The sequence below is a fragment of the Euleptes europaea genome, chromosome 8 (genome assembly GCF_029931775.1).
Source record: "Euleptes europaea isolate rEulEur1 chromosome 8, rEulEur1.hap1, whole genome shotgun sequence".
Lineage (NCBI taxonomy): Eukaryota > Metazoa > Chordata > Lepidosauria > Squamata > Sphaerodactylidae > Euleptes > Euleptes europaea.
Window position 1 is genome coordinate 30,888,820 of NC_079319.1, and position 20,273 is coordinate 30,909,092.

At 42.1% G+C, this 20,273-nt stretch overlaps 1 protein-coding gene across 1 annotated transcript; it reads right to left on the bottom strand.

Annotated features, from left to right (window-relative positions):
* Positions 1 to 387: 387 nt before the first annotated feature.
* Positions 388 to 20,019, bottom strand: ATP6V0D2 (ATPase H+ transporting V0 subunit d2). Its single transcript, XM_056854677.1, has 8 exons — positions 19,878 to 20,019; positions 14,285 to 14,456; positions 10,454 to 10,632; positions 9,138 to 9,217; positions 6,680 to 6,757; positions 4,626 to 4,802; positions 2,419 to 2,496; positions 388 to 597 (listed from the first exon to the last, which is right to left on the bottom strand). The coding sequence occupies exons 1-8, from the start codon at positions 20,005 to 20,007 to the stop codon at positions 436 to 438; spliced, it is 1,056 nt and encodes a 351-aa protein (XP_056710655.1). The 5' UTR covers positions 20,008 to 20,019; the 3' UTR covers positions 388 to 435.
* Between the last annotated feature and the right edge of the window lie 254 nt (positions 20,020 to 20,273).

A 20,273-nucleotide genomic window follows, 5' to 3' on the forward strand; every position in this document is an offset into this window, starting at 1 on the left:
ATCTCAAGTCATCTTCACAAGATAAATTACAGATACGTGTCACTCATTGTGGATCAGGGCCATGAAGGAATGGGAAAGGGGGATTAACCCTTCAAATCCCTTATGGCTGGACTAATTAAAATCACCCCCAATGCTGTTATGAACACTTTAAAGGAAAACTTCCTCCCTACTCCCTATGCAGTACTTTAGATGCAAATCAGAGTTGTGCACTGTAAAAACTAATGAAGATCTATGATGGTTGTCATGTCTGGTTTGGCCCTGCACGAACTATTTGTATTTCATACAAACTGCTGATCAGATGGACTACTGGAAAATGGCCTTTCCTGGGTAGTCAAATCCCCCCCATCCTTTTTTTTTTTTTTTTTTTTTGCATATGGTAAAGAAGCCAATTTAATAGGGAGGTGCTACTGTTCACATGCATCATGAGTATCCAGTTCAGAAAATAGGTATATAGTTGTTAATTTTTGTTCGGTGCCTCTGGGAGATGCATTCAGCAATCCAGACAATATTTCTGCATTCTTGCTCTTTCAACTTCACATAGGCATAAAAAACTCCAAAATGGAACTGGTTGTTGAATGCCAGTACATTCATTCTGACCTATTGAAAAATTCACAAGAAGAAATATCTCAAAATAGAGCATTAGAAATAGGATAACCAGTAAATTGTATATTATGTCTTCAAAAGGCTTTTTAATTTTTTTGCTATTAAGTCATATCTAACTTATAGCAACCCTTGGGGGGGTTTTCAAGGCAAGAGACATTCAGAGGTGGTTTGCCATTCCCTGCCTCTGTGTCACGACCCTGTATTCCTTGGAGGTCTCCCATCTAAATACTTCCCAGGTCAACCCCTGCTTAGCTTCTGGGATCTGACTAAATCAGGCTATCTTGGGCTATCCTGGTCAAAAGGCTTTTGTGTGTGTTAAGTGCTGTCAAGTCACTTCCGACTCATGACAACCCTATGAATGAAAGTCCTCCAAAATGTCCTATCTTTGACAGCCCTTCTCAGATCCTGCAAATTGAAGGCTGTGGCTTCCTTTATTGAGTCAATCCATCTCTTGTTGGGTCTTCATCTTTTCCTGCTGCCCTCAACTTTTCCCAGCATGACTGTCTTTTCCAGTGACTCTTGTCGTCTCATGACGTGACCAAAATACGATAGCCTCAGTTTAGTCATTTTAGCTTCTAGGGTCAGTTCAGGCTTGATTTGATTTATAACCCCCTGATTTGTTTTTTTGGCAGTCCACGGAATCCGTAACACTCTCCTCCAACACCACATTTCAAAGGAATCTATTTTCTTCCTATCAGCTTTCTTCACTGTCCAGCTTTCACACCCATACATAGTAATAGGGAATGTGATGGTATGAATTAATCTAGTCTTGGTGCCCAGTGACACATCCTTACACTTCAAAATATTTTCTAGCTCCTTCATGGCTGCCCTTCCCAGTCTCAATCTCCTTCTGATTTCTTGGCTGCAGTCTCCCTTTTGGTTGATGGTGGAGCCAAGGAATAGAAAGTCTTGAACAATTTCAATTTCCTCATTGTCAACCTTAAAGTTGTGTAATTCTCCTGTAGTCATTACTTTTGTTTTCTTGATGTTCAGCTGTAGTCCTGCTTTGGCACTTTCTCTTTTAACTTTTAGCAGTAGTCGTTTCAAATCTTCACTATTTTCTGCCAATAATGTAGTATCAGCATATCTCAAATTATTAATGTTCCTCCCTCCAGTTTTCACCCCACCTTCATCTAAATCTAATCCTGCTTTCCTAATTATATGTTCTGCATATAGATTGAAGAGATAGGGAGATAAAATACATCCTTGTTTGACACGTTTGCCAACTGGAAAAGGCTTTTAGCCATCAGTAAAGTAAACAACCTTTTCTCTCTAGGAGCTGTGTTGAAATAGAATCCTATCCATGTTTTGTGGTGACATGTAACAGGCTGCAGGTATGATGAAGAGAGTAGGATAAAAAATCATGACTACATTAGAGAAGTAGTCATGATTTTTTATCCTACTCTCTTCATCATACTTGCAGTGTTGGAAGCTTTAGTAAATTGCTATGTAGGGAATTTGACCAAATCATAAATGGTAGCGTCTTTATGGTCATGCTCATAGATGGGATCTATAAGCATAATTTGTCTAGAGGAGAACAAGAAAGAATGTTGTGGCTTAATAACGTTCTTCTAATATGTCAGTGTGAACTGTGCCACCTCCTGAAAGTCCATCAATATTGTTTCTCTCAACTGGTTCTGAGAAAAACCACAAGCTATATCGACACATCATTGGATACTGTGCAATCGTTGTGCTACAGCAATCATTCCTGATTTAATATTCCTTTGTCTAGACAAGACAATCCAGGAGGGGGTTGATTGTGCAGTTGCGGACATACTGATAATCAGTCTTCAGGAGGGAGAAAGAATATCTTACCTCCTGTTCAAAAAATGCATCTTCTAATGTTTTTTCTCCAGTTCCACCTCCGATCCCTTCAAAGCAAGCCCTGTATTCCTGAAAGTACAACCACCAATGTTTTTTTTTCTTTACTTTACATAGTGCTTCTTTTTTAGACTATTGTAAATAGGTCTTTTAGATGTGCAGAAGAACACAAAAGCTGTGCTGGATCAGACCAAAGGTCCATCTAGTCCAAGATACTGTTGGCCACCGTCGCCAGGCTCTAGTTGCTCCAGGAAAGGCTACAAGCAAGATGCAGAGTCTCAAGCCGCTCTGAGGTTTTACTCCCTTGCACAACCGGTATTGGAAACTAGCCTGTCTCTGGACATGGAGGTTCCACTTAGCTAAAGTGGCTACTAGCCACTGATGTACCTGTCCTTCATAACTTGGTCTGATCTCCTTATCAGCACAACTCTGGGATGCTCAGCCAATGAATTCAAAGTATGATTTTCCTTTTCCTTTCCCTCGCATGGGGGAATCCCTGTCAGAGTTACATTATCACGAGCTGACAATGACGTGCATTTCCCAAGGTTATTCAAAGCTATTGACAAACCAATAAATGGACAAAAAACTGGGAGATCCATGATTAGGTCTTCTCAGCATCTTTTAAAGCTCAATTATAGCTGTGTGGGGCTTCATTTCTTATCAGGACCATGCAGGGAGAGGAAAGGAGGTGTAACCTTTTAGCCTTTCACCATTTTGTAGACTGAAAAGGAGCTCCCTATGCAGTTATAGGCCTATAAGAAAAAAAGACAGATAAAAGACCTACCTTTTGTACCTTCAAATGGCTGATTATAGCATGAGACCCTAGTTGTAACTAGAAAAATGTTCTCAGGATGGAAGGGTTAAAACCTCTCCACCCTCCCCACACCTCTCTGATTACAACTGGGGACCCAAGCAGCTGTAATTCAACTTTCAAGAACCAACAGAGACATGTATCTATTTTGACCCAATGGATAACAGGTGGGTTATCTGAGGATGTCTCGTCATTTCATATGGGGATGCTGTTTAAAAGAACAAGTAAGCAGATAATTACAGGAAAATGTAATCTTCTGTTTTCTAGATTTCTTTCCAGACAGCACAGATTAAGTTTTCTGAGGTGCCACAGTACCAAGGATGCCCCGGTACCAGGGTCTCTCAAATAACACCTGCTTAGCCTCCCAAACTCAACCTGAACCAAATATATGCATCCAATGAGATCTTGAGTCATCAATTTATTTCTAGGAACACTGAAATATATGTGGGCCCTCTACTTGCTTTTGGAGTAGGATTGCCAGGTCCCTCTTTGCTACTGGCAGGAGGTTTTGGGAGCAGAGCTTGAGGAGAGCGGGGTTTGGGGAGGTGAGGGACTTCAATACCATAGAGTCCAATTGCCATAGTGGCCATTTTCTCCAGGTGATCTGATCTCTATCGGCTGGAGATCAGTTGTAATAGCACGAGATCTCCAGCTAGTACCTGCTGTCCTTGTCTACTAAGTAACTGGAGGTTGGCAGCCCTACCTTGGAATGCCAATGACATATCACTGCAGAAGGAAGATGTGTACAATCACAGAGGCACATGTTGTGGGGCCTGACAGTCAGAGAGAGCCACAGGCTATCCAGCCTGCCATGTCTCCTGAACAACAATGAGCCAAAAGGCACAGGCTTGCAGTTAGGGTGGCCAGCTTCAGCTTGGGAAATACATGGAGATTTTGGGGGTGGAGCCTGAGGAGGGCGGGGTTTGGGGAGGGGAGGGGAGGGACATCAATGCCATAGAGTCCAATTGCCAAAGCGACCGTTTTCTCCAGGCGAACTGATCTCTATCATCTGGAGATCAGTTGTAATAGTGGGAGATCTCCCGCTACTACCTGGAGCTTGGCAACCCTATGTGCAGTCAATGAACCCCACAGTAGGTCTGAGCCCTGATAACTGGCTTGCCAACACTCTCTCTGGGAACAGTCATGTTACCCAGGATGGCAATTGTATTGCGACAGCGAGATATGGCCCACACAAAACTAAATAGCTTCTCCTTCCCTGGCACTACATTTCTCTTAGTGAGGCACAGGGAGAATTAGAACTGTGTTTGTTTTTACTCTGTTTAAAACAGGCTGAACAAATACCTAATGTTCTTCCCTTGGCAGAATGTGCTATGGAATGTTGTAGACAAAGTATGCTTTTTTTGTTAGGAGCTTTTTTGTATTTACGTACACCATAGTAGTCCGCCACGCCCTTGACTTGCTCGTAATCCTCTGCATTGGCAAGCAGACGTAAGCCTTCTGGATACAGCTTCCCACATGTCGGATACAGCTTCTGCCTGTCTTCTTTGCTTAGTTCAGTGCCAAATGAATTAATTGTGATGATGAAGGCGCGCCTGTCCGCTTCAAACTGAACTCATGAAACACACGACAGGGCCCATAATTAAAAATCATACATAACACATATCCTGTTAAGTGCAACTCATAATCCCACTGAAATTCTAGGAGGCAGTTCATGTTCCTGCTCTATTGTCATAGCGGGTAGCAAGCAGTTTGCAAAGTATAAACACAATGCTCTGGAACCATGCATAAGTTAACCAAGCACATTTTCAACCCAAGTGGGAAATTGTTTATTTCCAGAACGTATCAGAGATAAACCAAATAACAGTATCATAGGTACATTTTCACATTTGTTTCTTTGGCTTTGGGTCGCATACTTGATATCATAGCCTTGGTGCTTCCTTTATGTATTCTCAAGGGTTTGTTTAATCCTTCAAGCACTATAACTTCCTGGGGCCAGGATGAAAGTGTAGTAAGTTCTTCGCAGGAATGGCATATTTTCCCATGAACAAATGAAACTACCTTACACAATACTGTACTTGGGAGGGGGCTGTGGCTCATTGGTACAGTAGCTGCTTTGCATGCAGAAAGGCACAGATTCAGGCCCTGGCATCTCCAGATAAAAGGATCTGGGAGAAGTAAGGTTGCCAGGTCCTTCTTTGCCACCAGCGGGAGGTTTTTGAGGTGGACCCTGAGGAGGGCGGGGTTTGGGGATGGGAGAGACTTCAATGCCATAGAACCCAATTGCCAAAGAGACCATTTTCTCCAGGTTATTTGATTTCTAACGGCTGGAGATCAGTTGTAAAACCAGAGATCTCCAGCTATTACCTCGAGGTTGGCAATCCTAGGGAGAAGGTAATGTGAAAGACCTCAACTGAGAGCTGCTGCAAGTCATAGTAGACAATACTGACCTTGATAAATCGTATAAGGCAGCTTCACGTGTTCATGCATTGATCCCTCTAGCTCAGTATTGCCTGCACTGACTGTGAAACATGAAACATGAAGCTGCCATTCCGTGACTCAGACCCTTGGTCTATCTAGATCAGTGCTGTCTAGTACTCTCCTGGTTCTCAGATGAGGTCTTTCACATCACCAGCTATTGATCCATTTAACTGGAGATCCATTTAAGTGGAAACACAAAGGACTGAACCTGGCACCTTCTGCATGCAACATAGAGTCACAGCCCAACCCCAACAGAATCTATCTACGCTAGGGATATGTTTTATGTTCTTAAATGCAAGGTCATGTTTAACAATGTGGAAGAAAAGACTCAAGCAATATGAATTCTGCTAGCCTACAAGTTCAAGAGCCCTGACCCGTATGTCCCAGGCTAGCCTGATCTCATTAGAGCTCGGAAACTAAGCGGGGTGGGCCCTGGTTAGTACTTGGATGGGAGACGACCAAAGAAGTCCAGGGTTGCTACACAAAGACAAGCAATGGGAAACCACATCTGATCATCTCTTGTCTTGAAAGTCCTATGGGGTTGTCATAAGTCAGCTGCAACGTGATGGCCCTTTCACCACTACATGTTCAAGAAGGCAGTAGAGAAGAAGAAGAGTTGGTTTTTATATGCCAACTTCCTCTACCACATAAGGAAGAATCAAACCAGCTTACAATCATCTTCCCTTCCCCTCCCCACAATAAACACCCTGTGAGGGAGGTGGGGCTGAGAGAGTTCTAAGAGAGCTGTGATTAGCCCAAGGTCACCCAGCTGGCTTCGTGTGTAGGAGTGGGGAATCAAACCCAGTTCTCCAGATCAGAGTCCACCGTTCCAAACCACCACTCTTAATCACTACACCATGCTGGCTCCCTTCGGTGGGTGAACCACTGGAGGACTATGGTGAGAGCTACTGCAACTGTTCCAATTCTGCAACTGCGAAAGACAGGACAGGACACTGATACATTTTCTTAACTGTGCCTTATGATCAGAGAATCTGTTTTTCTTACCTCTAAAAGGGGGCACATTATTTCCGCTGTAGTACCACCTAGTTTTTTGCTGAATGTATAGAATGCCTCAAGGTAAGACTAAATAATGAAACAGAGAAAATGAAACATTATACTCAAGTCAACTTTGACTTATCAAGCAAAAAGCATTAAACTTAAACCTTCAAAGGAAATATAAACAACTGAGTACTTCCAGTAATTGCTTTGTGTTCTGTTCTTCACAGTAATTCATTAATTGACACTTGAATTGAAAGATGTTCACTCCATCTTATGACTGAAAGATGATGATGCTAGAATTATTATTCAATGGGGGTTTTTTCCCTCTGGAGATCAGTCTAATCTTACAATTGGAATATGGATAGCAAACAGAAAGTTTGCAGGAGTGTGGAAGATGTTACAAAGAGAGGCCACTTTAAAATACGATCCACTCAGAAAAGTAATCAATACCCTCTGAGAGGGTGAGGACCATTCACAACTGTTGATTGATAGGCCAAGAGGAATTGATGTAAAGTCTGATCTAGGAAAGTGGAGGATAAAATAAGTAGATCCAATAAGAACGTTTCAGAGGAATATTGAAACTAGTTATCATCTGTAAGGGGCAGGATATGCAAGATGTTAGCACTTATAGTGAGAAATCTGAAGACCTGGAGGGGTTACTATATCCATTTGGCTCCCACTATTTCCACTATTAATATAACTATATCTGCTCAATAGATGCACACTTCATGCATGTGCAAACATGGCTACCTCTCTGGAATTATCTTTTTTCAAAGGGTGCCTTTGATCATTACTGAAGAAGCACATGAAGCAGTTTGCACAGTTATTTCCATGATCAGCTGGAGCACTTTTCAATATTGACTGAGGCCACACTTTGGAAATAATGTCCATATTATATTTGTGTTCTTTCCTGCATGGTCAGGTGTAGGGTCATGCAAAAAAAAAACAAAAATCGGTAAATTTCAGGTTTATTGGGCCCGATTTTTTTCAGTAAACTCAGAATAATCTGAATGCCCATACCAATAAAGGGGTATTTTAGCTTTATTTCCGAGTTTACCGGAAAAAAATCGAGTCCATTTAAGTCTTTGGGGATTTTTCCCTGAAGCTCCTGTGAGGGCATTTTTGGAGGTAGAGTCACCAAATTCACAGCGTGGCTGCAAGGGACTCTCCTTAGACAGACACTGAACTTTGGGACAGGGGGTCCAATTTTATGGGCCAGTGAAGGGGTTGCCTCCATCCTCCAGGCATTTGCGAGCTGAGCTATCCATCAGTTTTCAGGATCAGAAGTTCAGAGTTACCGAGGACTGGTGGAAAGAGCCAATTGGCAGGCTGGTGCCTCAAAGTCTGGGGGTCCCTTCGTATCTGGGGCACATAGCATGATGTCCATGCAAATTAGCTTCCAAACTGAGGGGAAAGGCTTAAATGTAAGAAAAATAAGGCATGGAAAACATTACTTTTGGTGGCAAATGACATCCTGTGAGCAGTCCTTTATTATCAAAATCTGATTTCAAGAGATGGTCATGGTGCGGGGAAACGAAACCACTACCTGGGGTGAACTTCTTTTTGAAAGCAGGTTTTCATGGGATTGTGATATCGGAGCCAGCCAAAGCCTCTTTGGGGCTGTTCTGAAGGAAATTGCTCATCCACACAGGTGAGGAAGTCTCCTCCGGAAGCCTGGTGATGTGAGCAGCTGTTGAAGCTGGTTCTTTTTAGTTGGAGGGTATATCCCTCTGGACGGGACAGAGTGAGCCCCATCTTTTAAATAACCCTTATGCTTGATGCAGATCAACCCACTGAATGGTTGTCAGACCAAGTTGGCTCCAATTATACCACCCCTACCTCAAAAGGGCCCTAACTATGGGGCCCTAACAAAACCAGTCAAAAGATAGAAAAATGGGAGAAAGCACAGAGCCGTCCATCTGAGCAAAGGCGAATAGCTGAACCCGAAAAAGCTCAATATCTGTTCAGCTTTTTCGGGAATCACCTATTCGGCTTCGAGCAGATTCCCAGGTTTGGGCATTTGGTCTACCCAAAACCCGAATATTGCCAAAATGGCTAATTTCAGGTTTATTTTTGATTCAGGTGTATCAATATGCGCAACCCTAGTCAGGTGCACTGGTTTCTAATATATAGTGACAGCTTGTGCCCCTGACCACCATTCATTTGGGATATGATGGGTAAGCATAAAGCATTTCCTTTTCCTATTCCTTCCACATCTAAAACTATCTAAATTCTATGTGTTGCGTCCTGTTCTCACTGAATGCAGCACTGAATTTCATGGATGCTGTGAAGAAGTCAGCATTTTTTGCTTCTTCTTCTTCTTCTGTAGCATGCAAAATCTGCCTTAATAACAATGGGTGCAATTCACACCCCATTGGAAAAAATCTGCCCTTTGTTCTAATGTTCAGGAATTGCATCTATTGCATTGTTTTAATTTTCATAGCTGATTCCATGTAACATTTACCTTGTACAGTTTGTTGCGCATAATTTCAATGTTTATTTCATCAAGGTCATTTTCAGACAGGCAGTCTTGAAAAAAAGCAGCTGAAAGAAGACATGTTTAAATGACAGAGTCAAAGCATAGGTATGCACAAGTATTCTCACAATTCTCAGTGGGAATGTGATGCTATAGAGTCCACCCTCTGATGCTGCCATTTCCTCTGGGGAAACTGATCTCTGTAGTATGGAAACCAACTGTAATTCTAGGAGAACTCCAGGCCACACCTTGAGGTTGGTAACCCTAACTCAGTGATACTCAGAGGCTCAGCAGCCACATGTAACTGTTTAAAGCACAGTTTAAAGCACAGTCATCTGAGCATTGTTCCTGAAGGTGGCACCTACCCCATGCTTCAGAAAACATGTGCTTGTGATTGGTGGATTTCCACCTTGAAATAGCTTCCTCCCAAGGAACATGTAGATGTGAGCCACCCTTAGGTACAGGTCTCATGCCAGGGTAGAAGTAAATGTGGCTGTTTTAGTTGATGGTAATTGTGAGCATGGCTCTGCTCTCCATGAGCCACATTGTGAGTACCACTTCCCTCTCTGAACAGTAGTGAATTAGTCCCTTACAGAATTCCAATGAATTTGTGCCAATGAATTTTATCTTGTTTTGACAGATTCCCTGACAGTGTGAGGGTCAAAGTGTGTTCTATGCTACAGGGGTGGTGATTGTGCCAGAAAAGCTTCTGCTTGGAGATACCAGGATCAGCATGGCCGAGCCCAAGAGAATGGTCCTGAAATCACATAACGTTAGACCTGATAGAGCTAAGGGGGTATGGCTCTAAGTAGTGCCTGAACCAGAGACCAGACCAGCTGGGAATCATGGGTTGTATCCAACCAGCTTTTATGTAAAAAGGAAGTAGGGGTTCTCCTTGACCACCAAAAAATGCTATACTGGCACTCATGGCATCTGCATGTAAAAATATCATGTGGGACAGGGACTGTAGTAAGGATACAAATTGGTTGAGATTGAGTGAAAATGTTGGCTGGGTCCAATCCACTTGTGTTCCTTGGGTGGAAGAGAGAACTAAAATGTAACAAAAGACAGCAGCTAAATCCCTGGCATCCAAGTCAGTGAAAGCTTTGCTTGGGCAGGTTTCCGAGGACAGAGGGACCCACTGGGCCCCGGCCTTATCACAGCATTTACTGTCATCTGCTTTCATCTTGGTGGGACGCCAAGTTCTATAGACCCAATGCAAAGAGAAACAGGTGCTGCCATGATAAGAAACAATGTGTCCTGCAAGTGCACATACACAACTGCGCAACTGTTAACAGGCTTACCTAAAGGTGTGTCTACCAAGATTGCGTTGAACAGCTCTGCGGGGTTCAGAGCAATGCTGACAGCTTCCAGCTGCTCAAAACGACCCAAAGGATGGCACTTGACGGCCATTTCTTCTACAGGGTGCTGATGCAATGTGCCAGTAATGAGCAGAATCACATTGTCAATCATATAGCTGTACCTAGTAAAAGAATGCAGCCTTAGTCAAAAGATTCCTTTGTTTTCAGAGAAAGTCAAGCAACCAAGGATCTTTGATAAAAAGTGAACCTTTATATGATTATTACTCACATGCTTGAAATACTTTTTAGAGAATAATCATTACAATTGTTAAATTAGCAATTAATTAGAGAAACTTAGAGAATTGTACAAATGTTTTAATTGTTTAGATCAACTGTCGAAGTGACGAGATTGTAAATTACCCAAAAGCTCAGGCATTGACACATTTACAGCCCATTCCTGAGTGGGGGGCGAAACCTCTCAGGAGGCGGCCTGACCCCGCCGCTGGCGTAAGTGCTTGTGATTACACGCACTTATGCCGGTGGGGAGGGTGGCTCTGCCGGCGCCCAAGCACCGCAGAGCCACGCCTCTCCCCTCTGCTGGCACGGCCTCTCCGTGGGACCAGCAATGGCATAGAGAGGCTGCGCCAGTGCAGGGGGGTGTTCCAGGGGCGGGGTGGGGGGAGGAACCTCTGGTTAGGCGGCTTCCTACCCCGTCAGCCACTTGCGCCAGTGGCCGGAACGGCATTGCTGCGCCTGTTATTTTGCAGGCACAGCCTCGCTGTTTTCAATGGGGCAAAAGTCCCAGTTAAACAACAACCAAAAAAAGCCGCAAAGCGTCTTTTTGTTGTTGTTGTTTAATGGTGTGCGTGATTTGGCTTAGGAAGAGGCGCCCCTGCACCTATTCCCCGCCAACTCTGCACACTGTATTTTCAGGAATGGGCTGTTTGGATACATTTTGTTCCTCTTTCTTATTTTTTCCCTTCCCTTTTTTTTTCCTTTCTGTATCCTATTATATAAAATAAAAATTTAAAAAAGTGAAACGTAAAATAGGGCTTGCAAATGAGGAATTCTGTTAAAACAAATACAACAGTAAGCAGCACCTAATACAACTCAGTTTCTGTATATGAGAAGTAACTGAACTCACATGCAGAACTAAGAATTTATTTATACCCCATCTTTCTCCCAAGTGACAACCGCAAAGCTGCTTACATTGTTTGCCTCTCTTCCATTTTATCCTTACAATGACCCTTTGAAGTAGATTATGTTGAGAGTGTGTGTGACTGGCCCAGGGTTACCCAGCAAGCTTCCACAGGAGACTGGGGATTCAAACCTGGGTCTCCAAGATCCTAGTCTGAGATCCTAAGCACTACACCACACATGTTCTTGTAGAGTCAGGCAGATCTACAGATAAAAATAGATCGATTTTCCAGTAGCGTGGGGAATGGAGGTTGTATATTCTGCATTAAACCGCTAATATTCACCATTATGGGAAGCAGAAATATGTGGGTTTAAAAAGTCATTTGACACATCCCTGAGAGTCACAAGTTCACCTCTCTGAAGTGTGCCCCAGTGTTTCAGAGGCATACACCTGCCTTTTCATGTTTTATACGTAAAGCATGAATTTGCCTTTCAAAAGTTTAATAGCCTGAACAGAGGAAACTACTGAACATTATTCTCTCTGTCTCAAATGAAAACAGCAAGTCAAAATGGCAAGTGTGTGTGTGCATCCATTTAGTACCTAAGGAACTTTAATTCCAAAAACACTCTATCAATTTATTACTCCTTTGAAAGATATGCTGCATTTCCTTGAGCAGATTTATAGAACACTGGGAATAGTTAATAACCGTCAACCACAGTCTCAAACAAGTATCTTTATATAAAGAAATCAATGATAATCTGATTGTCAAAGAACAAGAAACATTATCTCAAAGAAAGCTAAGATGTTTAATATTGCCATGGTGTAAAAATGCATTAAAAGACGATGTGTTAGATCCAAAGCTTCTGTTCTGCTGAGGACCAAATCAGATGTAATGCTGGGAGTTCCACAAAAGGAGCTCCCCATATTTTTTCTTTAACCTGCAGGAACTCAGGGGCCCAATTTGGACCAGTTTTTACAGGAAAAGCTACCACAACACACACACACACACACACACACACACACACACACACACACACACACATATATATATATATATATATATATATATATATATATATATATATATATATATTCTTGTGATCTCTATCACTATATTCAGATAGTTTATATGCTAAGACCAATAAAGACCAAAACCAATGTAGAACGAACAATTAAAACAGCAGCAGCAAAACACAAAAAACAGAGCAGCATAAAATCTAAAATATCCTCAAAGCAGCACAGAATACTTTTAAAAAACCCATAGCCTATGTATATATTTCTATGGTTAGCCACTGTGGTGTAGTGGTTAAGAGTGGTGGTTTGGAGCAGTGGACTCTGATCTGGAGGACCAGGTTTGATTCCCCACTCCTCCACCCCAGCTTCCAAACCATAAACAAGCTCCTCCACATCAAATTCCAGAAAAGAAGAAGAAGAAGAAGAATTGGTTTTTATATGCCAATTTTCTCTACCTTTTAAGGAGAATCAAACCATTTTACAATCTCTTTCCCTTCCTTTCCCCACAACAGACATCTTGTGAGGTAGGTGAGGCAGAGAGAGCTCAAAGAGAACTGTGACTAACCCAAGGTCACCAGATGGCTTCATATGTAGGAGTGGGGAAACCAACCCAGTTCACCAGATTAGAGTCTGGCGCTCATGTGGAGAAGCAGGGAATCAACCCCGGTTCTCCAGATTAGAGTCCATCACTACATCACCCTGGCTCTCCATTGCTCTCTGCTTTTCTCTCTCTCTCATACTCTCTCTTCCTCTCTTCCATTTTCTAATTTAAAGATGTTATGCTTTTTTTTCCCCCACAGACCCACCAGCCTTCAGCTAGGAGGGTGGGGTTACCTCTTCCAGTCTTGATAGTCTCTTGATGAGATACTTTGAAGGGGAATATCTCAAGGCCTCAAGAAAAAATACCAGTGATTATCGTTTGTTTGGTCATGTAAGATAAACTGAGTCACAGCAAGCAGAGGCCAAGAATAAACAACAGAACCATTCACAAATTCCACACTCCTTATATAGATTTTCTCAATCTTTGCTGTGCTTATTAGATGTCTCTTTGTATGGACTAGGGTTGCCAGGTGCCCACTGGTGGCGGGCAAATCCCCGGCAATTGACCCCTCTGCCCGCTGACCACCTGATGGTCGGTGCACGCATGTGTGCATACCACATGCATCACTTCTGGTTTAGAACCGGAAGTTCTGCCTCACAAGGGGCCTTATACCTCTTCGTTTGAGTGGTAAAGGGCCGCTTTACCACTCAAACGAAGAGGTATAAGGCCCCTTGCGAAGTGGCACTTCTGGTTCTAAACCGGAAGTGACACGAGCATGCACACACACTTACACGCAAAAGCCTCCCGCCAGAGAAGAGGGACCTAGCAACCCTAGTATGGACTGTTAGCAGTTTACACTTTGTAATCCACCTTGAGTCTCAGTAAGAAAGGTGGGCTATAAATACAGTAAATAAATAAATAAGATTCCTTCACTGAAGAAATGCAGCTGACATCAGCAATAAAGGCACTTGATTCTCAACATAGTTTTGCCATTTAAAGGCGCATTTCTAAGAATGAGTATGCATGAGAAAATTAGTGGGATTTCCCCCTTCATCCAATGTTAAGTCTTTTTTTATAGTCAGACATGGACTCATTTCAACAAGTTTTATTCAAAGCTTATGGAGTAACTAATTTTACTTACGTTACATAATTTAGGAATGTGGAAAGTGGCTCAAACGCATGGTTTCTGAAGTATGTGAATTCGGTCAGTAGTTTGGTTTTTAGTTTATCATCAATGATGGAAACTGTGAGAGGACCAGTTTCATTAGCCAAGAAATTTCCATAGTCTGTGGTCTGTAGGTGTAATTTCAGGTCTACAAAAAGAAGTGAAATAGATCATCAAACCAAATATTTTTACTGCAAAGAAACATGAGGTTACTGTAAAATGGTCTCCTAGTTTTCCTTTCCTTTGTATATTACAGGCAGAACTCAGTTAATTACACTCAGGGCATGTTATGTGTAATTCCATGGTCCTTCCAATATACACTTTTTTCTTTTATCAAATTAATGGGGCTGCAGTTTTAAGCAGAAACAGAAATCAAGAAAACAGAAGTAATGACTACAGGAGAATTACACAACTTTAAGGTTGGCAATGAGGAAATTGAAATTGTTCAAGACTTTCTATTCCTTGGCTCCACCATCAACCAAAAGGGATACTGCAGCCAAGAAATCAGAAGGAGATTGAGACTGGGAAGGGCAGTCATGAAGGAGCTAGAAAATATTTTGAAGTGTAAGGATGTGTCTCTGGCCACCAAGACTAGATTAATTCATGCCGTCGTATTCCCTATTACTATGTATGGGTGTGAAAGCTGGACAGTGAAGAAAGCTGATAGGAAGAAAATAGATTCCTTTGAAATGTGGTGTTGGAGGAGAGTGTTACGGATTCTGTGGACTGCCAAAAAAAATCAGTGGGTTATAGATCAAATCAAGCCTGAACTGACCCTAGAAGCTAAAATGACTAAACTGAGGCTATTGTATTTTGATCACGTCATGAGATGACAAGAGTCACTGGAAAAGACAGTCATGCTAGGAAAAGTTGAGGGCAGCAGGAAAAGAGGAAGACCCAACAGAGATGGATTGACTCAATAAAGGAAGCTACAGCCTTCAATTTGCAAGATCTGAGCAAGGCTGTCAAAGATAGGACATTTTGGAGGACTTTCATTCATAGGGTCGCCATGAGTCGGAAGCGACTTGACGGCACTTAACACACACACACAGAGTTTTAAACAGGAAACTATAAGTTTCTCCTCATCAGTCATAAACAGATTGTGAGGGCTGATTTTCAGTAAGATAATGTTCTGAGGCCTAAAGATTAAAAAGTTCCTTTAACTCACATATTTCTCTTTGAAATCACAGCTCCACTAGCTTCCTTTTGTAAAAGAAAAAAAAGTCCTTAAAATTATTGCAGAACTGCACATAACATTCATAACCTTTGGTATATATGAGTGTCTGGGATCACTGATATTTAATGAGAATATTCTTATATTCCTTCCCAGAGACTTAATGTACTTTTTTAAAAACAAATAATATTTGGGAACCCTTTGGCAATCAAAGAAAAACTTATGCTGACTTTCACTGGCAGAGATTTCAAAAGGCATTCCCATCCCATCATCAATGGCTAGCATTTTACACTTTCCTTGATAAAAACTGCATTACCTGACTGTGTGTATCTAATTGCTTTTCCGGTAGTTTGTATGGTGAATTTACAGTGATGTATATTTCTGTTTAAAATCTGGGAATGGAATTTGGCAAAGAGGAGAAACCAGACTGGAGTATCTGATAACTAAAGCTTCTCTTCATTCCAAAACTCTCTTTAGAAGGCACACTACAAGGGCAAACTCTGAGCTGTGGATCATTTAAATGCTTTGAAGCTCTTTTGCACTCTGTCTTGCTATACAAGTTCTCACCAGTGTGTACCTGTACTGTTGCAGTTCCTTTTGCTCTAAGCTGCACATCACGTCAGTATAAACTAAGGACGTTTCAGGTTAAACAAGATGCAGAGGAGTTACAAACAAAACTGTGTTGGTAAAATATTGCAAAGGTTTGCCCTCTATAAGCTGCCAAGGAGTTAAGTCATGGGCCAATCATTATGCTCCTTTCTAACCTTCTTCACAAGGTTGTTGACAGGATAAAATGGTGCATGGAACAATGTACCACCCTGAGCTCATTAGAGGAATGGCATGAAAACAATGTTAGGAATGTCTTTCTGAGCACATGAACCAAAATGCTTGGGGGGGCCTGCCCTCCCCTTGGGAATGCTGGTTTTTCAACACAGTATTACATGGCTGCAATGCATTGTCATTGAAATCCTAAGAAGCTAGTCACATGCTAACTGTCTCATGCATGCAGAACATGTGGAAATTGCCACTGAATCACTATATCTGTAGGGCCTAACTAGATGTTACACATTGAATGTGTTTGCTGTGGAGAGGAGTTTGTGGTAACAACTTGTGAATAAACATGCAGCAGAGCCCAATTCAGATCAGTACCACTGTGCAGGAGAAGAAATTCCTGCTTTCTCTCCTGTGTTGTTTTTGGTGGCTGAAACAGCTTGGGCAGGAGCAGGGGGAAGTGTTATTTGCTCTGTGGAGAGCTAGCATGTGCAAGCATAACAAAGCTGGAAAATATGTGTTTTGTCCTATTCACATAAAATAGCAACTGCACTTACCAGGAGTATCATAGGTAGCACACTTTCCCATTAAGTGAGCCTGGAGCACTACAACTGTAATGAATGAAACTAAAATTCAGCAACATCCTCTCTATGTTTTGAAGACTCCTCTTGTGGGAAGGAAATCAGAACACTGGCAGTATAATTGAATCAGGAGGAAAGCAGTAAGCAAGGGACAAGCAAACAGGCACGGAAACAAGTGTAAGAAAAGACAAAAGAAATGAAAAGACATAGAAAACAGGTAAAGATACTGAAGAAGCTGTGACCCAGCCAGTAACCCCCTTCTGACTGTTTTGGTTGGAGCCGAAGAAATCAGGGATGCTCCTGTAAACTTAGGTAAGCCTCCCTTCTAGAACTAATGGGTACATGTATAGTGAAGAACTATTTCTGGCACAATCCAACACGTTACCTCATTTGTGGATACTTAAATCCAGAGATTGGAGCCATGAATAAACAGGTCTTTCCATAAGCCTAAAAAAGCTCCAGGTTTGCAGAAAAATCTTTTTTAAAAAAATTTAAATGAGAAGGTTCACCTCCCAAATAATGGAAGCAGTATCTTTGCCTTTAAGAAATGAATGCCCGCTGAGATCTCAGTTGACATTGGGGGTTTGCTAGACAACCATACCAACGTTGCCAGCCTTCAAACTTTGGTTTCTGTCAGTAAAAGGCAAGGGGAGGGCCCTTTCCAGGGCAATTTTGGACTCTACTGCTGCTCCCAGTCCACCCCTGGATGGAGGCCTTAATGGGTCCAGGCTCAGCAGCAACCACTGGGCAACTTGCTACCATGCAATTTGCATGATTCACACATGTATTGTGGTGGATACCAGACAACATGATGTCCTACAGATCATCTAGACTCAGCAGCAGCCTCCATACAACTTGTGCAACATGGCCTGGTCCAGTAGTGGCCAACACACAACTCACTTGAGCAACTTGCTACAACATGACTTCTGCAACTTGGCCATTTCCCAGGGAGAAGCTGCCAAGGAGGGGAGGAGATGTTGTGTAGTGGTTAGAGTGTCAGATTAAGATCTGAAAGACTCATGTTCAAATCTTCACTCTGGGTAACAGTCACTCTCTTTCATCCTTATGTACCTTGCAGTGTTGTGAGGACAAAATGGAGGAGAGAGAATGATGTAAGCTGTTTTGGGTTTCCAGTGGGGGGGAAACTTCAAGTAAATGAAAAATAAAGCTGAAGAATGGGTGGCTATAAAAGAAAGGTTGCTTGGTGAATGGGAAGGAGAGAAGGAAACAGGGAAAGGGGAGGGGATATGGGGGCTGCTGGGAGGAGAGATAAAGGAAATGGTGTGGGGAAGGGGGATACAGGGGAATATCAAGTAACCCATGAAAGTCCTTCAGGATCCCCCACTTGTTCTTTTAAAATACATTAAATACCTTTAATGTCAATATAAAATCAAAGGCCAGTTTAAAATTATGTCAGGCACAGCACAACAGCCAGACTGCCATGGGGTGGGCAAAAACATAAAATAGGGGAAAGGATGTGTGTGTGCTGCAGTACAGTTCATTCTAAACAGCTGATTATCCTACTACAATTATTCTACTAGTGGGGCACAGAATATATCAAAAGCCACATTTTATATGAAAATAAACCCCAAGAATTATGGTTTTCTTGTCAACCATATTCTGCTGGACTTCCAAATTTTCTATGCAGATAGGAATTATTTTGTTTTATGATATCATTTACCCTTGAGTAAGATATCATTTACCTTTGAGTAAGAATTGGATCTAATTGGCAGCATCAAGGCTGGAATCAAGCCTGCAGTGGTTTCCTGGCTGCGAGTTACTTACTCACTGGCATTAAAAATTTCCACAAATTCAATCTGCTTGTTCCTGATATAACTTGTGCAGAAAAAAGAGGTAGTCACGTGATCATGAACTTTTAGCTACTGTCCACCATAAGCAGAGGCTGCCATGGTGCTTTCTATAGGAAATGATTAGAATGCACTGGTAGACTAGAGAAGATGAACATCTCTCAGGGACAATGCACAGGTTATTAAAACTGTGAACAAAACACTTTTTCTTGGTGTCCTCCTACAAATTTCTAGTAACACCTGACCGCTTTTATGAGGAACTTCAATCACGTTATATCTCTCCCCTTTTAACATATAAATCTAATGCCTCTATCTCTGACAGAATGCCTTTTTTATTAAGTGACAGGGACCCCAAGGCTACATTGTCAGTGGCAAGATTTATTTCAGTCCTTACATCCCGCAAACATTAGATTTAAGCTGCTCAAGATCAATGGATCAAGGAGCTTCTAAGGGATAAAGGAACGTAACACCTGACATCATATGGGCCCCCAAATGGTGAAGTTCATTTTCATGCCAGTATTTCTCTCCCATGTCGCAGGGGAAATCTAGAGTGGTAGGAACCATATTATTTCCCTGACTTATGTGGCCCCTTTTTACAAATAACACCAGAGTGACGTAGCACCCAGCAATATGGAATAGACTCCCATACCACCCAGTAATAATATGGATTAGTTTTAAGAGATGTTATATGGTTACCTTGTGCTTTTTCATTCTGTTGTTGGAAAACAGTGTTGGCATGTCCTGTATCTCAACAGAACACGAAAGGCAGCTCAAAGTCCTGTTTCCTTTCTCTACTGTTAAGAGGGGTTTATAGAACATGGACAGAGCAGGCCATTCTGACCAACCGATCTATGCTGGTGTTTTAACTGTCAACAGCAAACTACTAAATAGGACCATAACAGTGAAAGACATCCAAGATGCATAGAATCGGGCTTCCAGTTTTTCCTTTACTATTACAAATGAAAAAAGTAGATGTGTGAAGCTCAACAGAGTCTAGTTTTCAGCTATTGTAAAGGTAAAGGTAGTTCCCTGTGCAAGCACTGGGTCATTACTGACCCACGGGGTGATGTCACATCCCGACATTTACTAGGAAGACTATGTTTACAGGGTGGTTTGCCATTGCCTTCCCCAGTAATCTACAAAGACATCAATAACATCAAATATCCTGCAGTCCAGATCAAACCACCACCACCACCATCACCAAATTTGGAAAGTTATGTTCCAGTGCAACTCACCTTCCAGAGTTTCACACTGTGCTAGGTTGACATAGTCAGCATTCTTCAAGATTCCACCTTTAAAGCCTCGCACCAGCCCTTCTAGGTATCCATGATTCACATTGAAGTAAAATTCTGAACCGCCTGGCATAGTGGAGAAGACAGCTTGGGTGCCTCCTTTGTAGAAGACGGAGACTGGTGTGATTCTGAAGAAGGAGGTAGTGAGCAATCGTTAGATATGGTTGGGGCTTGCTATTTCCTGTTTCACTGTTTCCAACACAGTATAACTGCACTTTGCATAGTGCTTACACAACACACACTTAACGAACACACACAGATCATATTCTTGCCTATCATAAATACAGGGTGCACTGAGCTTAAAGATGAAATAATATTTGGAACAGTGGAATTTTACAA